The sequence below is a fragment of the Lepisma saccharinum genome, chromosome 7, assembly GCF_977018435.1.
Source record: "Lepisma saccharinum chromosome 7, izLepSacc3.1, whole genome shotgun sequence".
NCBI lineage: Eukaryota > Metazoa > Arthropoda > Insecta > Zygentoma > Lepismatidae > Lepisma > Lepisma saccharinum.
In genome coordinates this window covers 76,661,753-76,686,899 of record NC_139235.1, presented here as the reverse complement: position 1 = coordinate 76,686,899, position 25,147 = coordinate 76,661,753, and the positions used below count along the sequence as shown (strand labels likewise).

Here is a 25,147-nt window from a genome sequence, read left to right as displayed (position 1 = left end):
TGGTGCAGAAACCTGGACGTTGAGAAGAAATGAAGAGAAACGACTCGAAGCTTTTGAAATGTGGACATGGCGAAAAATGGAGCGTGTAAAATGGACGGACAAGGTAAGAAACGAAGCCGTACTGAAAAGAGTTGGTGAAAAAAGATCTATACTGGAGACCATCAAGAAGAGGAAAAGAAACTGGTTAGGACACTGTCTAAGAAGAAACTGCCTGCTAAGAGATGCCTTGGAGGGAATGGTTGAAGGAAGAAAAGTCCGTGGAAGAAAGAGATATCAGCTTATGGATGATATTAAATTAACTAGGTCGTATGCTATTACGAAGCGTAAGGCAGAGAACAGGGAAAGCTGGAGATTGCAGTGAAAAACCTGCCAATTAGGCAGAAAACAATGAATGAATGAATGAATGAATGAAGTAAATATGTAATTATAATTCGACCTATTATTTTGGAGAGAATAGAGGCTAGATATGGAAACTACATGAATGAAAATAAAACAAATATAATGTGAATTGGAGACGAAAATAGCATGACCAGCACAGAGATATAAAGGAATCTCACCTGCCAAGGAGATATTTTACGTATAAAACTATGACACGAGGATCATTTAAGTCTACCTTGTTCATTTGAAACTTACTAAGAATATGTACTTAGAGAAATTAAATGCATGTAGAACACTGATTGGCTGTTACTCACTTTGCCATGAGGTAACCGTGACATCTAATTTTGTAATTGCATGAGCGCTCACAATCTGGAAAGGGAGAAAGAAGTGTATTAACTCTACAAAGTGAAATAGTATTCTGTTAACAAATGAAATATTAATGCTAGTAGGACGTATTGAGAAGTAAGAACTCATAACTATCAATCAGTGAGTGTGTTTTAAGTTTGTAAAACTCCATTGTTGCGACTTTTTCAGCAGCTGTTATCTGGCTAATTATAGGAGAGTTCTTTATTTGTTTGCGTTCAATCTTTTCAACTGTTCTCATAATTCTGAACCAAACTTTGACCGCACAAACCGTTAACTTTAACACAGATAACCGTAGACCCACTAGAGTGCGCGTCAAATCTCCTGCATATGGCCTTGAACGGCTGAACAGCACCAGCGAATCACAGACGTGCGGCGTTGCCTAGTTCCGTGACAAGCTGTTTCGCTCAACCACATTGTCTCTTTTCCGTGCGAGATTTCGACATGGCACCGCTGCAGTGCGCTGCTATTGGCTATCGCCATATGCAGGAGATTTGACGCGCACTCTAGAAGTTCATAAGTTAATATTCGTTTCAATGTTGGCCATAATGGTTCTAATTTTCACACAGCCTTAATGTGAGATTATCCATTGTCTGGTTTGCATTTTACCGATTCTAACATTATGTTTCGAGAAAGTGCCTGTTCTACACTTTTTTGCTCGCTTTGGAATGGACGACGAACTTGTGTATTGTGGGGGAATACAGCGAAGATGTGGTCAGCATGCTGAATCATCATCAATCACAGAATCATTCACAGTGAAGAAATATACCTGTATGTATCGTTACGAGCTAAGGTTCTGTCCTAGAGCTGATCCCTGGAGACACAATTTGCGGCATTGAAACCTTAGTCGTACCGGATTTCACCCTCTGTATTTGAGGGTAGGGCCCGTTGACCAACGGGCGACGAGACAGAGGTAGAGCAGGTAGTTAACGTAACACTAATTGAATAGTTAATTGACTGAGTTTTATTTAGTAAGCGCTCCAATAGAATAACAAAAGGGAGAAGTTAGGGGTGGAAGGATTAGCACCATAAAGGGCAGCTACTTATCTCGGGATCGCCTGGACGCTGGAACGGTCGGCTGGGCGCTGGTTCCGCTGGCTGCCCTGAGGTGTCTCGCCTCTGGACAGGCCCCGGCTTGGGCCCCACGACTTCTGGGTGGCCCTGTAGTCGATTCTCTGCGTCCGGCACTGTCGCGCTCTCACGACCCAATCTCGATGTTTGGCGTTCTCGTTGTCTTCTCCTGAGGCAGGTTGTTAAACCCATTTATAGTGCTCTCGGGAGTTGGGAAATGCATAGGATAGGTTTTCCGGGTATGGCCAGTAACGGTGTAGATGGAGAATAAGCAATATCATTAATAATAACCCGTTGCGCATAGCCGTTGAGGGCCAGTGCATACCCATCGACTGCCGGTTTCACTCCCACCTGTAGGTTTCCATGAATGGGTTACGCAACTCATACGTAGCTCTCCAATTTTCTCACGATGGTGAGTGGCCACCGGTCCCATACACAGCCCGAAATCTCAGGAGAAGAGTTCTTATAGGCTTCGCCCAGCAGACTCGAACCTGCGCGCGTCCCGTAACCCTCGGACCGCACGGTCCACGATGCGGATCAAAAAAAGCAATAAGTATATATTATTTTCAATAGAAGAGAAAATGTGAGTACAGTGAGAGGATAAAATTAGATCTAAAAGAAGGGAACACTCTCTTAGAATAGTACAGAAGTTGGTAAAATAGCTATTTTGAAACGCACGAATGTTAAATTTTAGAATCCTCACAAACCGACAGAAAAATGTTCAGCATAAAATGTGTAGATTGCATTAAAGCTACACACAAACGCAACATACTTTGTAAATGTACTTACCACATTTTTCGAAGCTATTACTAATGACCAAATTTGCAGTGTTTCAACATTCATGATTTGTACGCTTGCCACTGAAACGAAAAGAGAAAATCGTAACTTAATATATTTTTACATGAATTTCTCATCTGGACTTTTAAACAAGAGCGAATCAGTAAAGATTCATGGTGTTAAAATATCTCTGAAGCTTTTGTTTACCGACATTTACATTGTAAACAAAGATGCAAGGCGATTGGTTAATTAGGCATTTTATAGCGGGAAAATTTGTCATTCTGAGTAGTAATGCACCCCTTTTGAAGTCGATAAATCAATTGATTGGAAAAGATCGATCAAAGATCAATTGATGACGCAGCAGTTTTTTTTTTTTTTTTTTGGATGACGTCATAAAAGGGGCGGGGCTTATTTTGTAAGGATGATTTTGATTGGTTGTGACGTCATAAATGGGCGGGGCTTATTTTGTAAGGAGTGTTTTGATTGGTTGAAGGAATTCGGGTTTTTCCCGCGGGAGTTTCCGGCGTCTGAAAACAGATGGCGTTGATGAGTCAGAAAGTGTGGGGTGGGGAGGAGGAAAAGTACGCGGTGACGGTTGGTTTTCTCGGAATTGGAGTACGTGTTTTCGGGGTCTGAAAACAGATGGCGTTGATGAGTCAGAAAGTCTGGAGGAGGAAAAGTAGGCGACGCGGTGACGGTTGGTTTTCTGGTAATTGGAGTACGTGTTTTCGGGGTCTGAAAACAGATGGCGTTGATGAGTCACGGGTTTTTCCAGTGACGGTTGGTCGGTAGTTTCCGGTGTCTGAAAACAGATGGCGTTGATGAGTCAGAAAGTCTGGGGTGGGGAGGAGGAAAAGTAGGCGACGCGGTGACAGTTGGTTTTCTCGGAATTGGAGTACGTGTTTTCGGGGTCTGAAAACAGATGGCGTTGATGAGTCACGGGTTTTTCCAGTGACGGTTGGTCGGTAGTTTCCGCTGTCTGAAAACAGATGGCGTTGATGAGTCAGAAAGTCTGGGGTGGGGAGGAGGAAAAGTAGGCGACGCGGTGACAGTTGGTTTTCTCGGAATTGGAGTACGTGTTTTCGGGGTCTGAAAACAGATGGCGTTGATGAGTCACGGGTTTTTCCAGTGACGGTTGGTCGGTAGTTTCCGCTGTCTGAAAAGAGATGGCGTTGATGAGTCAGAAAGTCTGGGTTGGGAGGAGGAAAAGTTTTTGTTATGTTATTTTGGCATGTGACGTCATATATAAATTGGAGTACGTGTTTCCGGTGTTTGAAAACAGATGGCGTTGATGAGTCATTCTAGGGAATTCCAGGAAATGGGCGTGTCTGTTTTCTGTCTGAAAGGAACATGTTCGAACATGTTTTAGGTTGATGAGACATTCTCGGAAATTCCTGGAAGTGGGTGTGGCTGTTTTCTGTCTGAAAGGAGCATGTTCGAACACGTTTTAGGCTCGGTCTTCTTGAGGACTATTTAAGTGTGTTTAACGGAAATCGTGACGTAGGAAAAAAGAAGGTATAAATAGAAGGGATACATGAGAATATTGTCATGCGAGGATGGATGTGTGCGGTACAAGACTGTCTGATAATGGTGTGAATTTCTACGAGGTCAGCTACGAGGAGTTCTGGGAACTTGTTCGATCTTGCGGCGACCTGGACAACGACCGAACGGCCCTGCATCGGGTGCTGAGCTATTTCCCGTTTATGTATGTAGCGATACCTGAATCTCCCTGGTGTGGATGTTACCTGTTCAACGGATTAGGAAAAGGAGTCCATCATCACTGCGAGACGTTGAAGGAGATAGAAGAGAGGAAAACAAGAGCGGACGAGAGAACAGGATTTCCAAGTCACGGGTGTATGTGCGAACTACGTCGCAGGAAGGAAGAGGACAAGATCGGCGAAGCTTTGAAGGAGAGAGTGAAAGAGTGGCTTTCATTGCTGGCTGACAGAAATTCCTTGTGGTGTTCTGGCTGTGATCGTCCTTTGTTACGTAAATTAGAAGGACACCCCTGTTTCCCTGTGGTTCCTGCAGAAGGTTTCGGTGTACGCAGACGTCTGTTCCCCGACGATCCTCTGGCTGTTCCTTTATCGTCGATACCTGGGACGCCGTCACCTACAGTATCCGATTACTTCACCTTTTATGACGTATGAGAGTGTTTACTTATCACGTCTGCTGGACTCACGCCGAGCCGTATGTTATCAATTACTTATCAGTGAATTCGAGATATATAACATACAGAAAGTGGCCTATAGGATTACGTCAGACTCCGGAAGAATTAGTGACTGCAGGATTTTACTATTCAGGCTTTAGCGACAGAGTATTATGTTTTCATTGTTCGTACGGACTTTGCGATTGGACATACAAAGATTGTCCGATTCTAGGACATTACATGTTGGTGCCCCAGTGTCCTTTTATACAGAGTGTTGCGGCGTTACATCGTAACTCCAAGAGCTGCAAGTATTGCGACAGTATAGAGACTCTTGAGAAAACGTCCGATAAATCTAGTGGGGATTCTGTATGCAAAATATGTTTTGAGAATCCTAGCAGTGTTGTAATTCTCCCGTGTCGACATTTTGTTTCCTGCGGATCCTGTGCTTCCCAATTGGACAAGTGCGCCGTATGCCGGGGTAGCATTGAAGATACGTTGACAGTTTTCACCTGATGAACAAAATGGATGTCTGTTTTTTGGACGTTCAAGGTCTTCGAGGAGCAGGAGGAGAATTTGTGTGGAAAGAAGTCGGAATTTTAAAATTTCCTTTTGACAATGCGTTTGACTGTTTAGTGAAATCTCCATATGGTGTACACTTTTTGAGTGAAAAGTATCGCCGAGTGAATTACTGGCTCCGTGCCAACAAACACGGTCTCAACTGGGGAGATGGATGGCTACCGTATGAGAAATTAGGAGATCTGTTATATGTTGTGCTTGTGAATCAAATAGTGTACGTCAAAGGTACGGAGAAAGTGAAATGGTTTGAAAAATTACTTGGAAAAAAGGGTAAGGGTAAAATATCCGTACGTAACATCGAAGAACTTGAATGTCCAAAATTGAATAGTGTGAAAAACACTTCAGGAAGATGCAAAGAACATAGCAAATGTGAAAATGTAAAAAAAAACTGTGCAGTTGAAAATGTCTGGAAGATGTACAGTTTCTATTGTAATAAGTACAAGAAATAAAAGAGTTTTGTAAAATATACAAATGTTTTATTTACAATCGATAATATGGATAAAGGTTTAAATACATAGAATAACACAATTGAATATGAAAGGTTTACAATACCTGAAGGGTTATATTACCATACATAAAATAACAGTGGTTGATGTACAATACATAAAAGAACAATGGTTAATTTACAATGGCTATTTACAACATCAGATACATGAAAGTAACAGAACTTATTTACAATGTCAATGTCTGCCCCAGATTGTTCTCAAGATATATTTCAATCATCAGTTCGTTGTACCAAAGAATATAAAAATAGTTCATTAAATTGGGCACTTCTTTTTTTTCTGAAACCATATTTTTCTTGATACAATATACAAAAGCCTCCATTTCGGGTTGCAATTTATGATAACGTTCGTTCTTTAATTTCTGCAGAGGCCAAAAAAGGTTACACAAAAATAAGTGTAGTTCAGAGGCTGTGAAAATAAAAGCATCGGATGAATGATGCTGATACATCGAGATACAACGTTTCCCGAAAAAATTTACACCACTGACGGTGATATTTCCTGTAACCAGGTAATTGAATCGACGACCTGTTTCGACGTAATTCAGTAAGTCAGATTTCAAAGCCCACAGTTCTCTAATCTGCTTAGAATCGATGCGTACGGGTGATCTTCCCTGTTGCGAAAACTCCCACACCAAATTGAAAGGGGATTGCTTTTCGAATCCTATTGCTACGAACTTGTTTTTTTCCTTGTTCAGAAAATATGTGTTAGCAAGATAGAGATCTAAACACGCCTCTACGTTGTGTAGTCCAGGACATTCGATTGTATCTGGGGAAAAGCCGATCTCCCTACGCCGTTTCATGAAATCACAGTCAGTAGTCAAATCTATCCCCTCGTCCATCGGTTCGTTCTTGATAGGGACAGTTTCGATTTTGAGGGGCTGCACACGTTTGCGGGTTTTACGTTTGGAAGCATCATCCTGATGGGTCATGCGTTTCACTAGTTTATCGTGTTTTTCCATTGTAGAATCCTTAGTAGGCTCCATGATGTTTTCACTAGAGCTGTCTCGACGACACTGAGAGAAAGCTACAGCAGCACACATTTATATAGCTTTTTGCATAACACGACACCGGATCGTGTGGATGGAGCAACACGATTGATCCCCTCTCGGGCACTTGGAATGGGGTAAACATTTGAAGATCTGACGAAAACGGTGTAGGATATATCCATCTTTACTGACACCGGGCGGAAATGCTTGAATGAAATCCTTGGTCGTAACATGGCGTGCTTTGTAATAAGCATACACGCAACAGTAATGTCCGCACGTCGTGGCCAACACCCCCTGTAAGGGAATGTTGTTGTAAGTCCAGACCGAGGAATGACGATTCAGGAAAGTTACGAATTCTGGATAGAAAGGATGAAATCCGTATGAATCGAAATATTCAGCAATATTGTTTTTGCCAAAATAGAAGGCCACCCAGTGTGTACCCTGGAAGTTGGAAGTGTCGGTGTTTGCGATTATCAAGGCAGGGGTAGGAAACGTCCGAGGTAAAAGATCTCTCGAGTAAACACCGTAGAAAATGTTCTTGGTGGAACAGTTTCGAGATAGAATCTCCCTGATCTGCGACGTATTCATGCTGCCTATGTTTTCGAAAACGTAAAATGAGAGTAAGATGATATTCTTCTAATATTTGGGGGACGGTTGCGGGTCAACAGGTTTGGCGGCCAGTACTTCCGAAGAACCACTATTATAAATATCATCACAGGTTAACAGTTCGATGAGTTTTCCCATCTCACGTTACATATGTTTTCATATGTTTATAATAATATATCTGTCTTTGGTCATTTCTACGAGTCCAGGGCTGTTGTCAAGTAGTTCGGGAAACGATCGTATGTTCACAGGTTTTGAAGTTGTCACTTTCGAAGAAACACTACTATGCTTAATACTACGAGTTATCACTTTGGTAGGTTTTTCCATCACAGGTAGTATAATGTCAGTTATCACTTTGGTAGGTTTTTCCATCACAGGTAGTATAATGTCTACGTCAGAACTGTCTCGATAACACTGCGAGCCAGAAACATAAGCACACATATTTATAGACAAGTCGGTCTCACTGATGGAGGATAACACTTCTGTCTTTTGTTATATCTACTGCACATTCGAATTCAGCATACAGAAGGCATGTTATATTTTCCGACAGCTGGGGAGAAAATTGCATCTCGGCTCCGATGATACCTTGTTCCTGGAGACTGGTGTGCGTGTCGTTTCCTGAAGAGTCAGGCGTTATGTCGAAAATCAGGAAAAAAGATCCGTTCTCGAACATTTTCCTTGTGATCTGGTGCCCGTAATTGGCGTGGTGAATGCCTGTACCGGAAAATAGAGTTTGATAGGCACGTGTTATCAATCCGCCGTTCCCTCCTGTGGTGACCCGCAAGGGTTCGTAAGGTACGAGTTCTCCATTTTTCACAAGATGGAAAGAAGATAGATTGAAACTTCTAAAGTCGAACGGATTTTTCTTACTGTCTCCGAGAAAGCTGGCGGTGGATACCATAGCAAAAAGAACAACATTCGGAAAAGGACCTTGAAAAGCATTATCGATCGAAATCTGCTGCGTTCCGGCAACGTAAGAATAAGCTTTGATGACGCTTCTGGTGAACGGATAATGGGCTGGAGCGTAAGAGAGTGCTCTGTCTATGGCCAAACTGGTGGTAGGAGTAGGAATGATGTGATTTATTTCGAGAACAGCCTTTAAAATTTTTATTCTGGTGGTTGGTGAAGTCTGATCTCCCCAGATGTAAAAAGCATCACGTGACCTGGCTAGATCGATACGTACTTCAACGCCGTTGATCAGATATTTAGGCTGGTGGAAAAAATCAATGTGCAGTTTTCCCATAAGTTCGACTACGGCAGACACTTCCGTAGGATTTCCGGTTGTCGGAACGTGCTGGAAAAAGTCTTTTCTGGCGGTAAAACCTTTGTTGTCGGCTGTGATTTCATGTTGATGTCCAGGTGTGTCCAAGTACCACAAGGCATTTGTGAGATGCGTGTTCGCAGCATCGCTGCCGTAATTGATTTCTGCTTCGAAGATTGATTTATATGCGTAATTGTTATCGGCAACTGTTACAGCGATACCGTTGAGAGCCACTGTAACTTGTGAAAAAAGTGAATGGAGAGGATAATTTACGACCCCGCAGTTTTTTGTGAGGGCGTTGGAAGGTTCGGAAGCACTCATGGGAGACCCATCTTGATTGACCATCTGCGTTAGCAGACGAAGATAGGCAGATGAAAGATCTAGAAAATCTGTTCCTGCCGGCGGAACGGCAAACTGAAGTATGTTCTGATTATCGATGGAAGTGATAGGCTTGTAGGCGACCGTGTAAGTTTTTTCGACATTTTGCTGAATAGGTTTTTTGCTGAAAAGATCGAACTGTGAGATCATGCAAGTGTTATTCTCCATCATTATCCAAAAATATCTTTTCCTGCCGCCTTCTGTTTAATTTTCCTTTTGCGTGTTGTCCTAGATTTTGTGGATGTTTTTCTCCGCTTTTTGGATGCGCTTTTTTTACGGATCGCAGATGTTCTAATACGGGTGGCTGAACGTTTTAACATCGACTGAGCAATTTTTGTTGCAGGTTTTGTTCTTATACCGGAACCTACCAGAGAGTCGATTTTCCGTTGTGCTTTACTTTGAAGATTTTGACCCGCTTCACGTACACGTTGACGAACGATAGTTCTTGGAGTTTGCTGGCTTGTTGCAATGTCGGTGACAATGTTAGCGCCTGTTTTCAAAGCTTCTTTTCCGATCGCTTTTGCACCACTCCAGAGTAGAGGTTTCACCATTCTAAAGAGTCCTGCGAAGAGAGACCCCAATCCTCTCCCTTTTTGAATTCTAGTTGAACGATAGATGGGTCCAATTCCCCCACGGATCTGATTACTGTAATATTCGGTCTGCGAATGCATGGTGATTCATCAGCTTTTCGACATAGACTGAGCAAAATGATTCCTTACTGTTTTTTAAAAGGACTTTGCTTTCCTACGAAAATGTAAAACAGCTATTGTAGGTACGGAGCCGTTTCTCAAAGGCAGAAAATATCCTTTTCTATCATACATCGCAATTTCTATTGTTTCGAAAGAACCTTTATCCAGAGAAACGTAATGAATCGGATTAAATGTATGATGGGCTACGGGTACTGTGCAAGATGATTCTGTTTCCGAATACTGTTTTCGGGCAAGACGTAAAAGACGTAGCATTTCTCCTCCGACCAATTGCTGTTTCACGAGATCGGAATAAATGAATATGTAGGGGTTTTTATCCACGACGTTATTGGACACTACGTGCGTAGAATAAATAGATTTCAATACGTCATATCGAAATTTAGCGTAGTCATCAGTTTCGTCTATGGGTGTAACAGTATTTGTTGGAACACCTTCCAATTCAGGATCGGGAACCCCTATCACGGACAGATGTTTGTTCACAGCCTCTTTAAAGAAAAATCTGAGATGAGTAGGAACAACGGCGTTAGCAGGGTTTGTTTTCAGGAACTGAATGAACTCCTCTATTGTATATGTTGCTGCAGGAAAATAAAATGGCTGCTCGTTAATATAGAGTGTATTATCCGTAGAAACAGAAGATCCCGATGCGTCCCATTGCGCTTCCAACAGAAAATGCCAGAATTGCTTAAGAACGTTTCTCCGTATTTCCAGGTCGTTGGGGAGGGATTCTTCGATGGTAGAGATCAGGTCCTCAGCACTTGCATACGTCCGAACAGGAAAGGTCACCGTTCCGTAATCTGTTTCCAAAACATTGTCGTATAGAGTTGAATAATGCAGTTCTGCTAATCCGACTTCCCACAATTCTGGAGACAGATCGATCCGTTTTGCAAGTTTTACGTTGAAATGGGTCAGCGTGTTGTTCGGAAAATAATTCTCCGATGCAGATGACGGAAGGTAAACATAGAAATTATCGTCCATTCTCGTCGAACACAAAGAATTCACTGGATCGTGGTGACGATATATTTTGATATAAATATGTTTTGGAAATTATTTTTCTGATAACTGTTTTACGGAAGATGCCTTGATCCACGAATCGAAAGTAGGTGGATATCCGAGCCAGCGAACCAGGTATTCCAAATTTTTACCTTTTCCCCGGCTGTTCAAAATCTTATCAATTTTATACTCTTCGTCAGGATCCGAATAAACTTTTTGCAGTTCATGTTTGTAAAATGTACCTTTTACAGGTTCTTCATTTAAATCGTCTAATATGTATACAGGTACAGGTGATCGCTGAACAAGGGAGTGGATTTTGAAAAGTTCTCGTGACCACGATTGTTCGTATCCCTTCTCGAAATGTCCTTTGACGACAGAGATTCGTACGAAATCACCAACATTCAGATCTGAAGACGGTTGTGAAATATGTTTGTCAGGTTTGTTGAGACGTTTCCACACGATGTAAACGTTAGACTCGTTCACATCTCGAGGTGGCATTCCTATGGAACTGTGGATAGTTGTATTGTAACCTTCGAGAAGTTGCGGTAAAATGTCTACGTAACGTCTTGTTTGTTTCGATGTGAAATATTTCCACATTCGTTCTTTCAATGTTCTGTTGAAACGTTCCACTACACTTGCTTTCACAGGATAATTTGAAGCGATCGAAAAATTTACATTTTCATTTTTTAAGAACTTCTGGAATGTAGAATTCGTGAATTCTGTTCCTTGGTCGGTCTGTAGTGTGACGGGTTTTCGTCTGCTTCGTCCGAAAATAGTTTTGAAAGCTTCGGTTACCGAATTGCTTGTTTTATTTTTTAGCGGTAATGCAAAGGCATATTTTGAGAATACATCGATCACTGTCAGAAGATATCTGTAACCATCGTTATGTTTTTGTATCGAAGTCATGTCGTTGAGATCAGCTTCCCAAAGCATGTCTATGTTCCACACATTGTAATGATTCCGGAGGAACCTTTTTCTCGCAGGTTTGTGGAGAGTGTACGTTTCCTGGTGCATCAGCCATTTTTTCACCGTATAGCGGGATATATTTTTATCCCGTACCGCGTTCCATAAACGATCTACAGATGAGAATGAAGCACGGTGTCGGGGATCGTAATATATTTTGGTGAGGATTTTATCGTGTTTTAACTTAGGGACTCCCATGACTGATCTCTCTGTCTACGGCTTTTTCTCAAAGGAACCAGCTTGTATGCGTCAGGTGTTCTCAGAAAAGGTGTAGTTTTTCTGGAAACACGGACGGCCACTTTCTTCTTCTTTTTCTGTTTCTGTCGATGAGACGGTCCAGGGCTTTCCGTTGACGACGCTGAGAAGTTCAACGTCTTCGGATCAGGAAGTGTTTTTTCCTGACGTTCGTCTATCAAATGTTGAGCCGTAGATTGGTACTCGTCGATGATATTTTGTAACTGATGACGTGTATTACGGGGTAACGTCTCTGCTAGGTTCGGAGGAAAATACGTCGATCCTGGCGAAATAGTAGAAGAACCGTCGTTATCTTGAACAATAGGAATTTGTAATGGTTCTTGGGATTTTCGACTCAGCCATAAATACTCGTCCAGTTCTTTTCTATAAAGCCGCCATTTTTGATCGTCTGTTATATTTTTCATTTTCAGAATATCATTCATTTTCTTATCCAGAACGGATAATTTTTGAGTTACAGACAAGTCGGAACCGCGAATACGTGCTAGTTGTTCCGGTGAAAGGACGATCATCTTTTTGTAAGAAGATGCCATTTTTCAATGAGGAATGAGAGTACCGAGAAGACCCGATAACAAAGACCCTAGAAGTAAGGGTAGAAATCCTCCTTTCTGCACAAGAAGTTTTCTTCTTTTTTCGATGTTCACTTTCGGTTTCACGAGATTGCGTAAGACTGTCTTGTAAGGGGCCAGACGACGTTTTGTGGACGGTTTAATCTTCACGTTTCCTTTTAAAACGTTCAGGCAGCATTCGCTGATGAAACGGATTGTCTTCTTCGGAGCACTTTTCAGCAACGATTTACGGAGTTTGGTCGGTGAATTTTTCAACACGTGCAAAAAAGGGGAATTTTTCTTGAAAGAAGTCGAATTCCTGTTAGAACGTGATTTGGTACGTGTCTTCCTCGTTCTCCTCATCTCGATGTTTTAAACATTCCTGAGGAAGATATGCAGTTGAGTAATTCTGGTTAAAAATGTCTGTCTGATAACGTAAAGGATCCGGTGTTGACTGTGAAAGATCAATATACAAATAACTGAAAGGTTGAGTGGTAGCATCTATATATACTTTTTCGAGTTCCTTCATGCGGTGAGGATGAAGTTGTCGTGCAAACACAGTGAATTGGTTCATATCTCGAGGATTTTTAAAAATAACGAAATGCCTCACGTTCAGCGATATGTCTCTACAATTTTTCCCTTGATGAAAAAGATTCTGTGTTATGAACACCACCGAAATGTTTTTGTGATGGCTGCCTTTCGTGAAAAGGTCGACGACTTTTTCTCCTTGAGCAACCATCATAAGATCATCCAGGATTATGAGAGTAGGGGTTTTTCCGTTCCACGACTGCCAATCGACGATCCCTTTATGATATTGCACATCTCGAAGATTTTGCGGAATACTGTTTTCCTGATCGTAACACCATACGATTTTCTTGACGGGTCCTTGGACAAGATGAACAATGGAGTCGACCATATTTGTCACAAAAGTAGTTTTTCCACTTCCTGATGCTCCGCAAACCATCATGGTGAAGGGGTGGGAAAGTTTAGGAAACATGTTTTATACTGGAGATTTGAAGAAAATGAAGATCTGGCACATTGTAAACACATTTTATACACTGACGGTCCGAAGAAGGGTTCAAACTCTGGACCACTAAAGCCATATTTTAGTCAGCACAGTATCCGAAGGGATACGATAAATGTTCATCGTCGAAACGTCGTTTCAACAGTACAGGCTGAAACAGCTTTTTTTCATATGTACTGATTACTTGGAACTGTCTTGTTCTTCTGATCCTGAAAATATTTTCGACCATAACTTCAGGTTTTTCATCGTTTATCATATCGCACATGGTATCGAAATTGACCAATTCCGATGTGGAGGTATTCAATGTGATTCCTTTCACTTTACAGATATACTGCGGTTCGGAGAACGGTTTTGTTATTTTCATGCTGTAACTTTTCGGTCCCGTTGAGACAAACTGTTCACAAACTGCATCGGGTCCGAAATCTGCCAATTCATCGGTGAGTTCTCCTAGTGCGTCACCTGTCTGTGGGTGATACTCCATTTCAGGACTATCTACGTAAATTACAGAGTCTGTATCACAATAACATATCCTATCACCCAACTTTTCGAGAAGTTCGTACAGTTTCAGACGAGCATGGCATGTTGTGAAGGCTCCGATAGGAACATTTACTTTCCTGTTCAGACTGACAGCCTCTTCAACATATTTCCAGTTCACTAAAACGGTGTCCTGATTGATGAATACGACTCCTCCGATCATTACATTTGGATCAGTCATTTTATCGAGAAAATCTTTCGATTCCTTGATGATGGTCGTCTGGGAAAGGTTGTCCCGTTGGCAGAACTTACCCCATAAAGAATTAAGGCAAAGTTTAGCCAGAGTACGTTTACCAGGATTGACTTCGATACTGTTTTCTTCCAATAGAATACCCTCCTTATCGAAATATTTCTGTATGTACTTCTTTTTATCCTCGTCGTTCTGACACCATGAAGGCCAGCCGCTCGCTTCCTGTTTTATTTTCAAGAAGGTGTTGACATAACCAGCAAAAAGTCCTCCAGTTTTTGTGACAGGGTCGTATATCGATGTTTCATACTTCCACACTTCCGACACTGACAGTACTCTGTAGCCTAAACTGTAAGCTTTACGCACCTCGGCGATGACCCAAGTCCCCGAAAGTGTGCGTTGTTCATCGGAATGGCTGCACGTACCTTCACATTTTAATCTGATAGCACATTCGTTACACAAGACAAACATCAGTTTTCCGTGCATTTTTGTAGGTAAAACAGGATGTAAAAGGGCTTTTGGTGGCAGAATAGTACATTTTATGAGCCCCTCCATGTTCAAAACCTCATTCACCGAAGGAATAGAAGTTCCTAGAAATATGGTAGGATGACCGACAGGATAGGCACAGTATTTGTTGACATAAGGGTACAAACTTGTAAAATCATAGTACTGTAATTTCTCATTTTCCTTGATTTTGTAATACGTCCTGACTGTTTCAACTCTTCCTCCATATAAGGCGTCTCGTGGATTTAAAGGAATGCAGCAGACGATAGGATGCGTCGATAGATGTCTATCGAGTTCAGGATCGGCTTTCAATGTTTTGTTAAAATCACATTCCCACATTGTAACGACACGGTATCCTTCAGAACGTAGAGCCTCAAGTTTACGGCATGTTGTCTCGTATCTGAATGCTGCTGTGTTCAACATGTCGTTATATTTCTGACTGTTACTATCCTGATCTGTTTCTTCTTCGTCGTCGTTTTTCGGATACATATCTCTGTTAATTGATATGCAGCGTTGACAACCATGCCAGTAGCATCCAAGCGCCTCGTACACTGTCTGCGTCTCCTCGTGATAGCCGTCCACTTTGTAACGTCCTCCTATGACATATTTTTCACGAGTACGTCCACCGTGAAGAAGTATTACATGATTCTGTTCTTCAACATAGGTTAACCATTTCAATGCGAACTTGGACATCTGATCTGCATGATGGTAACCTCCTTTAGGGATTATTCCAATAGTGTTAGACGGCATAAATTTCTGTCTGTAAATTAATGAACAGGCAGATGCTATCGTGATGCAGTCCCTGAAAATGTCTATTTTGCATATGTCTAGAAAATTCTGCCTCAACTTTAGACATCCTTGTCTCAACAGGGTCACATCCTTGATGCAATATTGGAGAAGTTCGTTTTTGTTGTTAAAAGGTATATTTTTTTCACATTCATTGTTGTACCAGGACATGAAACTGTGTTGATCTTCAACCGTTTTCATATATTCATATCCGTATGCAGAAGGAGGAGGTGGTGGCCCTATGTAATTTCTATTCTTGTAAGTGTTCCACAAATGCGGATAATGTCCTTTCTGCACAGGTAAACCAAACAGTTTTGAAAATCCTGCAAGATTTGACTGAACATAGTTGAGACTGTCTACAAAATGGAGATTTTGGTATGTCATGCAGACAATTTTGGTACCATCTAAGATAACACGAGGTTTCATTTCTCTTTCCAACATTCTCCGTAATAGAAATGTACAATCGTAACCTCGTGCATTGTGTGCACAGATGGTTATGTTGGAAAACTTATGTTGCAATTCCAGGTAGGACAGGAATGTATCTACAGGGTCATCCCAGAATATAAACTGCCTTGTTCCACAAACAGAACATGGAGCTGTTAAATCCTCTTTTTTGTGACATGCGTGACAGGCTGTCTGCACCACGATAAGATTCGGAACATGAAGAAAAGTTTTTTCTTTGTCAGAATAAGGAATATCGGTGTAGCATTCGAAGTCGTAAAACACAAATAGAAATTTTGAGTTCTGTTTAGGTTTCGGTATAGGCATGTAGCAGAAATGATTTACAGGTTTCACACAATTACACACAGTACAATATTTCATGTTGCATCTATGTACTTTCTCATATCTATTGTTTGTGAGAATAATTCTGAAACATCGGGGACACTGTTGTATTTCGCTACAGACAGTACCGTTTCGGAATGGTGTAGAAACATGATTTGTGAAACACTGTTCATTTCTGAAATTTCGGTGACATGTCTGACATGTTCTACGGACACCTGGTTCAGGTACACACGGTGGAGTTGCACGGCACATACAACATACTTGCTTACACATGTGACTATGAGGTTTACCAAATATGAGCTGGTTACACCCATGGCATTCTTGTTTTGCCGCAAATGCTCCAACACGGTTCACTATCACATCATAATGTTGTCTGGTATTATCATACAGAAGGTATATAAATTTTGAAACATGTTCAACCTGTCCTTCAAACAGAACATCTTTAGCATCACGAAGATTGTTGTATACAATGATTTTATGATCTGTGAGAACTTGCTGAAATTTTCTCAGTTCAGGAATTCCGCTTCCGGCACACGCATTGTCAGTCAGATCTACATCTGCTTTGCGCATAAGTTCGAAAACAGGTTTAAGAAGATTTCTATTTCTTCGATACTGTGAATAGGACGGATCATTATCAGCATGGGCTTTTCCTATGATCAAAGCTTCAGCTAAACAGAGTGGTTTCTTTCTATTCGGCACACCGACGACACTTCTTTTTTGCGTGCTTAACATGTAATTAGGTAAACAATATGTTCGCTTACCCCCACCTCCGACAGGTATGTTGACATGATCAGCTCGCAAAATTAAGCGATCTGTAGCAGTGAAGGTTTTCGCACTTTGCAATATTTTGTACATGATGTTCCACACCATATCACTTTGTAACTGGTCACACCTATGCCACCCGATGTAAATATCTTTCACGGCGGGGTCAGATATGTTAGATAGAGTTAAACCTATCTTGTCTTCATCCTTGGTGTCTTTCTTAACGTAGGTGAGAAGATTTTCGACACCTTCACGGATCCATGTGTGAGGATCGACATTTTCTGGAGGGTGCGAGAAACTGAATTCCACACGACGTCCTTTGGAACGGAATTTGGGATATTCACGTTCTTGAATGTTGTGTAATATTATGTTCCCTATTTGTTCACGAGGCACTGTATCACGTTTTCTTTTCTTACCTCTTCTATCTGATACAGAAGCACTTTGGGATGACGGTTCTGCTGAGGGTAAAGGATCCGGTCTCCATGACGGTCCTGGTAAAGGTTCCGGGTCTGATCCGGATGCGGTGCTTCTGGAAGTTCCTGGTGATGTGACGGCTATCTGCTTCTCCTCGGCAACTCTGGATACAGGATCAGGTGTCGATGACGGGCCTGGCGACTCTTCGGAAATATCTCTCCATCCTTCTCCGGTAAGATCGGGTACGAATGATGTCACGGTCTGTAGTAGACGGTCATACTCCTCTACTAGGGAGATACTTTCTCCCGCGATGATTTTTTGCGCGATGATCGTCAACACTTCCCGCAACTGTCCATGTGTTGTGTAATATCCATCACGATAACGTGCTAACAGATCGTCAGCGGATAACTGTACATCCATGATCGTACGATGACTGTTTCACGAACACTGTGTTGTGGAGAGAACGCCTTTCTTTATATACGCAAGCATGACAAAGCAGTTATTCCCGTTCCTAACGGTTCTACTGCGGCTAGTTAACCGTCTTCACCAGATGTTTTCCTGGCAGATATGACAACTCATGTAAAATTCTCAGAAATCGTCAAACGTCTTCAGCAGATGTTTTTCTGACTGATACGAAGGCTCATGTAAATTCTCGGAATCAATTAACCGTCTTTACAAGATGGTTTTTAGCAGTGACACATTCTGTTATTCAACGCAGATGTCTTCCTGACTCATATGAGTTGCAAAAATCGAAATTTTCAAATCGCTCTAGCTCCTCCCCTAATTGACGTAGAGCGAATCTGATTATATATTCGTAATCTGCACGTCGAGACCTTTCGTTAGAGTGGTCGGAAGGTGGGTCTACGATTGAAAATAAAGAAAGTAGGAAACCACCGGTCCTAGAACAATGAAACCTGGTTCACAGGAAAGAGGACTTCACTCCGAGTCCGACAAGCTATCGATCACCCTCCTAGCTCAATTAGGAGCCGAGCTACAGCGATTTTAAATTTTCGCAGAAAAAAAGGTAAAAAAAATCGAAATATTCAAATCGCTCTAACTCCTCCCCTAATTGACGTAGAGCGAATCTGATTATATATTCGTAATCTGCACGTCGAGACCTTTCGTTAGAGTGGTCGGAAGGTGGGTCTACGATTGAAAATAAAGAAAGTAGGAAACCACCGGTCCTAGAACAATGAAACCTGGTTCACAGGAAAGAGGACTTCACTCCGAGTCCGACAAGCTATCGATCACCCTCCTAGCTCAATTAGGAGCCGAGCTACAGCGATTTTAAATTTTCGCAGAAAAAAAGGTAAAAAAAATCGAAATATTCAAATCGCTCTAGCTCCTCCCCTAATTGACGTAGAGCGAATCTGATTATATATTCGTAATCTGCACGTCGAGACCTTTCGTTAGAGTGGTCGGAAGGTGGGTCTACGATTGAAAATAAAGAAAGTAGGAAACCACCGGTCCTAGAACAATGAAACCTGGTTCACAGGAAAGAGGACTTCACTCCGAGTCCGACAAGCTATCGATCACCCTCCTAGCTCAATTAGGAGCCGAGCTACAGCGATTTTAAATTTTCGCAGAAAAAAAGGTAAAAAAAATCGAAATATTCAAATCGTTCTAGCTCCTCCCCTAATTGACGTAGAGCGAATCTGATTATATATTCGTAATCTGCACGTCGAGACCTTTCGTTAGAGTGGTCGGAAGGTGGGTCTACGATTGAAAATAAAGAAAGTAGGAAACCACCGGTCCTAGAACAATGAAACCTGGTTCACAGGAAAGAGGACTTCACTCCGAGTCCGACAAGCTATCGATCACCCTCCTAGCTCAATTAGGAGCCGAGCTACAGCGATTTTAAATTTTCGCAGAAAAAAAGGTAAAAAAAATCGAAATATTCAAATCGTTCTAGCTCCTCCCCTAATTGACGTAGAGCGAATCTGATTATATATTCGTAATCTGCACGTCGAGACCTTTCGTTAGAGTGGTCGGAAGGTGGGTCTACGATTGAAAATAAAGAAAGTAGGAAACCACCGGTCCTAGAACAATGAAACCTGGTTCACAGGAAAGAGGACTTCACTCCGAGTCCGACAAGCTATCGATCACCCTCCTAGCTCAATTAGGAGCCGAGCTACAGCGATTTTAAGTTTTCGCAAAAAAAAAAAAAAAAAAAAAAAAAAAAAAAAAAAAAAAAAAAAAAAAAAAAAAAAAAAAAGTGAAAAATAGAAATTTTCAAATCGCTCTAACTCCTCCCCTAATTGACGTAGAGCAAATCCGATTACATATTCGTACTCTGCACGTCGAGACCTTTCGTTAGAGTGGTCGGAAGGGGGATCTACGATTGCAAATAAAGAAATTAGGAAACCGCGTTGCAAAAAATGATACCAGATGTCCGTCTCTATCAGGAAGTCTTGTTCGTAGAACATGTGCTGACACGGAACAAGGAACTGTTGTGCCTCACAAAAACGTCGTGATCTCATATGCAGACTTCTAACGTACGTTGCAAAAAATAATTGCAGATGTGTGTCTCTATAAGGAAGTGGATAGAATTTCTTCTGCAGGCATCCTTCCCTCCAGTTCATCTCCTTTTCATCTGGGCCGCGTTGCAAAAAATGATACCAGATGTCCGTCTCTATAAGGAAGTCTTGTTCGAAGAACATGTGCTGACACGAAACAAGGAACTTCTGTGAAAATTATCAAGGAACTGTTGTGCCTCACAAAAACGTCGTGATCTCATATGCAGACTTCTAACGTACGTTGCAAAAAATAATTGCAGATGTGTGTGTCTATAAGGAAGTGGATATAATTCCTTCTGCAGGCATCCTTCCCTCCAGTTCATCTCCTTTTCATCTGGGCAGCAACATGGATGGCCAAGATTTATTACATGTTGTAAGTACCCTTTTACATTTCACAACCATACCTGAGCAGAATCAAACATGTTTTTAGGGAACCTTAGTTAATTGCAGGATTCGAATCCAGGGTCTCCGGCGACATTCGCAACCATACCTGAGTGGGTTTCGAATCCTGGTTTTCTTTATGCAAACATTGGCAATTCCAGGATTCGAACCATGTCTGGAGGGTTTCGAATCCGGTACCTCTTTTATCAAAACATAGTTAATTTCAGGATTCGTGGTACTTTTTTCATTAAACTTTTGGGGTTTTTATCCTGTGTTAGGCATTCTAATATAATACTATTTATATACAAAAACAATATTGTTCTGTACAAAATCTTTTATTAACACATTGAACTTCTACAGAAAATTACAAGTTTTCTACATGTACAAACTTTTTATTTCAACTCGTACTACAGGTTATTAGATATTTTTACATATTTTGTTACACTACTGGTAGATGTTAGTGTATTAGTATGTGTTTGTTACTCGTTCAGTTTTCTTTTTTTCAACATCTCCATCATTCGTTCATGTATATTTTCCCCTGTTCCCCCTGTCTTCTTATTTTCACCCTTCTCATTTCTCACACCTTTAAACACCTCCATCAATTCGAAACATATTCTTAAAGATAGATGGGAAGGTACATATTGCGCTCTTTGTATATTCTCTACAAAATCGCCAAACACTGGCGCATCTCGTTTCTTGTCAACAATGTAAGTAAATATTTTGACCAAACAGTCCACCGATACCTCGATATCTTTACATGTCTCTTCTAATTTTGCCAATAACTCTTCCGCCAGTCCATTTTCTTCACAGAAATTCACATAATTGCCGATGTGTTTTTCAACCTGTCTTGCATGTGTTTTGCTCCATAAGTTCCTTCGTTCTGTCGGACCTGCTGTTGTCTCCTTAATATCGCCATACATCAAATTGAATCCGAGAGGGAGTGTCGACATCTGAAATTAGACAGAAAATATGTTCATTATGTTTTGCACAAATTAATCACTTTCATATATTAATTCACACATATTTTCAGGAACACATACTCCATCACGGGGAGGCACTGCGAAATGCATATTATCGACATCAGGCAGGCACTGAAGGCGCTGCGCATTTCGCAGAGGCTACGAGGTACATTGAGCGGTACCTGGAGGAAGAGAATAGAATTGAGGAGGCCCAACAGCGTGCCTCCGCTATTTTCCGGGCTCGACGTACCCGGAACAGGGAAAGGCTCCACGCCAATCTCCGTCGGTATAGAGCTAGGTAATTATTTTTCAGTTTATTTCTGATAACATCGTTTATTATAGCATGCTGTTTTTCCGATTATATATGCTACATATCTGATAACTTTTCTTTCTAGCCGATATCTACATGGAACGGAATATATTCTAATTCTTATATTTTGTTTTTCAGAATGCGTAACCGAAATGACGATATAGCCAATCGGCAGCGCCAACTGGTGCCTCCTGTTTCTCCTTCTATTTCTTCTACTGTTTCTCCTGTTTTGTCAGAGCAGGAAGAAGATGTGGTTGAAGAAGAGGAGGATGGACGCTATACGCCCCCTCTCCCACCCCCAGCAGAAGAGGACCGGGAGCCGACCCCCCCACCATCGATCACTGTTAAACGTCATCCTCTTCTGCATTAAACTGTTGATGACACAGGTACCGTTTTTTATTTTCACACCTTTCAAGCTGTCTGCTTCAAAAGAAAGATGTATTTATGTTTACGATTCTCACTGTGTGAAGGTGATAATAGTATTTGACCAGCGATTTGCATTGTTCTAGGTAGAACATTAAAACTAAATATTTGTCTCTTACCTTTTCAATTTTCTTCACTCTCGCAACAGATGTGCCAGTCTCGGTTATGATCTCCGGTCGGTAGGCTTTGATCAACAGTTCTGCGGTACGTACACAATTTTTCTTTTTTATATAGTACTGTCTCCGTGACGTATTTTCGAATTATATTCGGCGCGCATTGTTTTGCGCAGAGCATCCAACGCCCACGTGCCTCTCCTATCTTCTTCCTGCCCTGGTACGCTATGCACAGTCACCCCCTCCGTGAAACCTACTTTTTTTACTCTATTTATTTTCTTTACATCTAGACGCTCTCTCTCCTTTTTCTCTTTTTGCCGTTTCTCCATCACTCAAATTCATCAACGGCCGCCCGAGAAAAACATCTCCTCCCCAGAATGACTCATCAATCTATAACATGTTCGGGCATGTTTCAGACCACACCCAATTCCTAGAATTTCAAACTCATCAACGGTCGCCCGAGAAAAACACCTCCTCCCAACAATGACTCATGAACGCCATCTCTCTTCAAACAACGGAAACACCCAAATTCCGAGAATTTCTGACTCATCAACGCCATCTGTTTTCAGACCCCGAAAACACGTACTCCAATTCCGAGAAAACCAACCGTCACCGCGTCGCCTACTTTTCCTCCTCCCCACCCCAGACTTTCTGACTCATCAACGCCATCTGTTTTCAGACACCGGAAACTACCGACCAGCCGTCACTGGAAAAACCCGTGACTCATCAACGCCATCTGTTTTCAGACCCCGAAAACACGTACTCCAATTCCGAGAAAACCAACCGTCACCGCGTACTTTTCCTCCTCCCCACCCCACACTTTCTGACTCATCAACGCCATCTGTTTTCAGACGCCGGAAACTCCCGCGGGAAAAACCCGAATTCCTTCAACCAATCAAAACACTCCTTACAAAATAAGCCCCGCCCATTTATGACGTCACAACCAATCAAAATCATCCTTACAAAATAAGCCCCGCCCCTTTTATGACGTCATCCAAAAAAAAAAAAAAAAAAAAAAAAAAAACTGCTGCGTCATCAATTGATCTTTGATCGATCTTTTCCAATCAATTGATTTATCGACTTCAAAAGGGGTGCATTACTACTTTCTGCAAACGCCAAAGGCCTATTCTTGAATTTCGTTTTTTATTGATCTATTTACGTAATATTTCTGCCACTTTTGGCTTATTGCGACAATGGGATGAATGTTGATAAGAATAAGTGGATGAAGGTACAATCACAAACACAAGTCGCACAGAGAATTAAAATGGCTGCGAGTCCAGGCGCCACAGCCTCGTCGGCCTGCAACATTTGCAGTTACTGGCAATGATGCCAACCGTAGGGACATGTCCCTACGATAGGGACTTTTCACTACATTTTGCCCGCATAGGGACGTAGGGACAGATTTTGCCAAATGAGGGAAAACGTAGGGATTTTTTCTCAATGTTGGAAAATAACATTTTATTGTGCAAAGCTGCAAAGCTTACTCAACGGTCACTTGCACTTTCATCGCGCTCAGTTTCCCTTTGCGATGTATACTTTAGCGAGGAGGAGAAAATAGAACTAACTAACAAATCTCCATCAGAATTTTGGAACATGTTATCGGTTACCAAGAACTTTGAAGGCAGGTTCCTTTTGAAAACATTTCCACTCTCGCGAAAATAGTGCTAACATTACCACATTCTAACGCGGAAACGGAAATAATATTTTCAATGTTAAGTGATACAAAAACAAAAAAATATAAATAAAATGGGACCAGATTTGTTAAATTCTTTGCTAATGATAAATTCTTCCCTTAAGGCACGTGAAGAAGACTGCAGGAAATACAGCATCATCAACCAACATCTATCTCTTCACAGCAGCAGCATGTATGACTTCAAATAACATAATCAACAGTAAACGACTCAACATTATTCATAAATTGTGGAAGCATAGAGCAGAGAGATTTGATAAGTAAATGTGTATATTTTATCTTCTGTCTTGCATGAAGTGTTGTTTCCTTTTTAGTCGCTTTACATGGTGTAGGAACATTTGGTCAGTTGTAGGGACATTTTGACTACGTCTGTAGGGACATTGCCGAAAAGTGGTTGGCAACACTGGTTACTGGGATGTACTACGTGAAAACAAGGTTAACATTTGGTGCCTTAACTGTAACAGCAACTTACTGTTTGGGAGAAGTAACTTTATCCGTCCTACAGTTGCTTGTCAAAACAAATATTCCGAACACTGTTCGTTTGTGAGAGCTTGTGCCTTAGATTGAAAACGTAGGCTAGTTTCTCGCTTCCTATTTTAATTCTCTGTCCATTTTCTGGAAACATTATTGTATGTAATAATAATTCATAAAATTTGAGGATATTAAAAATACAGGATTAATTTACAAACACGTAATTTTATATCGAAGATTTGCAAACTTTAATGAGCTTTGTTTGTGAACTGTTGAATTTTATGCAGTACTTACAAGATAATTTTTATTCGAAACAGCGATTCCAGAACTTAGCAACAAACAAAAGTGTCTCGCCTTGAAACAAGGAATTGATTATTGCTGCCTTACTTCCTTATTGCGCAGCAGTTTGTACATTGTTCAACTGAACACTATTTTGAATGAGTAGTAGCTTTCCTGTTCGTAGTTAATAGATGGAGCTGCTATCAGGGTACCTTTACAAACCTTAATTCACAAGCAGTTGAATTATTTTACCCTTAGTTACATTTTTCTTGCCTGTGTCGCTACCTTTAAATTAGAAACATGCTGCATTCATATTAACATATTTTGAAGTATATTTTACACATTTTCATATTCTATCCCGATGACTATGTACTTATATAATCGGTTTCCTTTTATCATAGAGTAACCCTAGTGGTTCAATGATAGCTAGGTTCTTTGTTGAAACGTGACAGTATCCACGTCATTATAGTTACTTTGAATTTGTTAATAAAATATTCTTCACAATGT

At 41.2% G+C, this 25,147-nt stretch overlaps 1 protein-coding gene across 2 annotated transcripts in view; it reads right to left on the bottom strand.

Moving 5' to 3' along the window:
* LOC145990279 (uncharacterized) overlaps positions 1-24,731 on the bottom strand; it is a 41,045-nt gene extending 16,314 nt beyond the window's left edge. The window contains exons 1-3 of one of the 2 annotated variants that reach the window (XM_083125966.1): positions 24,656-24,731; positions 2,602-2,672; positions 693-747 (exon numbers count right to left, since the gene is read on the bottom strand). In XM_083125966.1, the coding sequence (XP_082982092.1) occupies positions 693-747; positions 2,602-2,655 (109 nt within the window). In that variant the 5' untranslated portion in view covers positions 2,656-2,672; positions 24,656-24,731. The remainder of the gene's footprint in view (positions 1-692; positions 748-2,601; positions 2,673-24,655) is intronic. The other variant, XM_083125968.1, reaches the window with a different exon arrangement.
* Between the last annotated feature and the right edge of the window lie 416 nt (positions 24,732-25,147).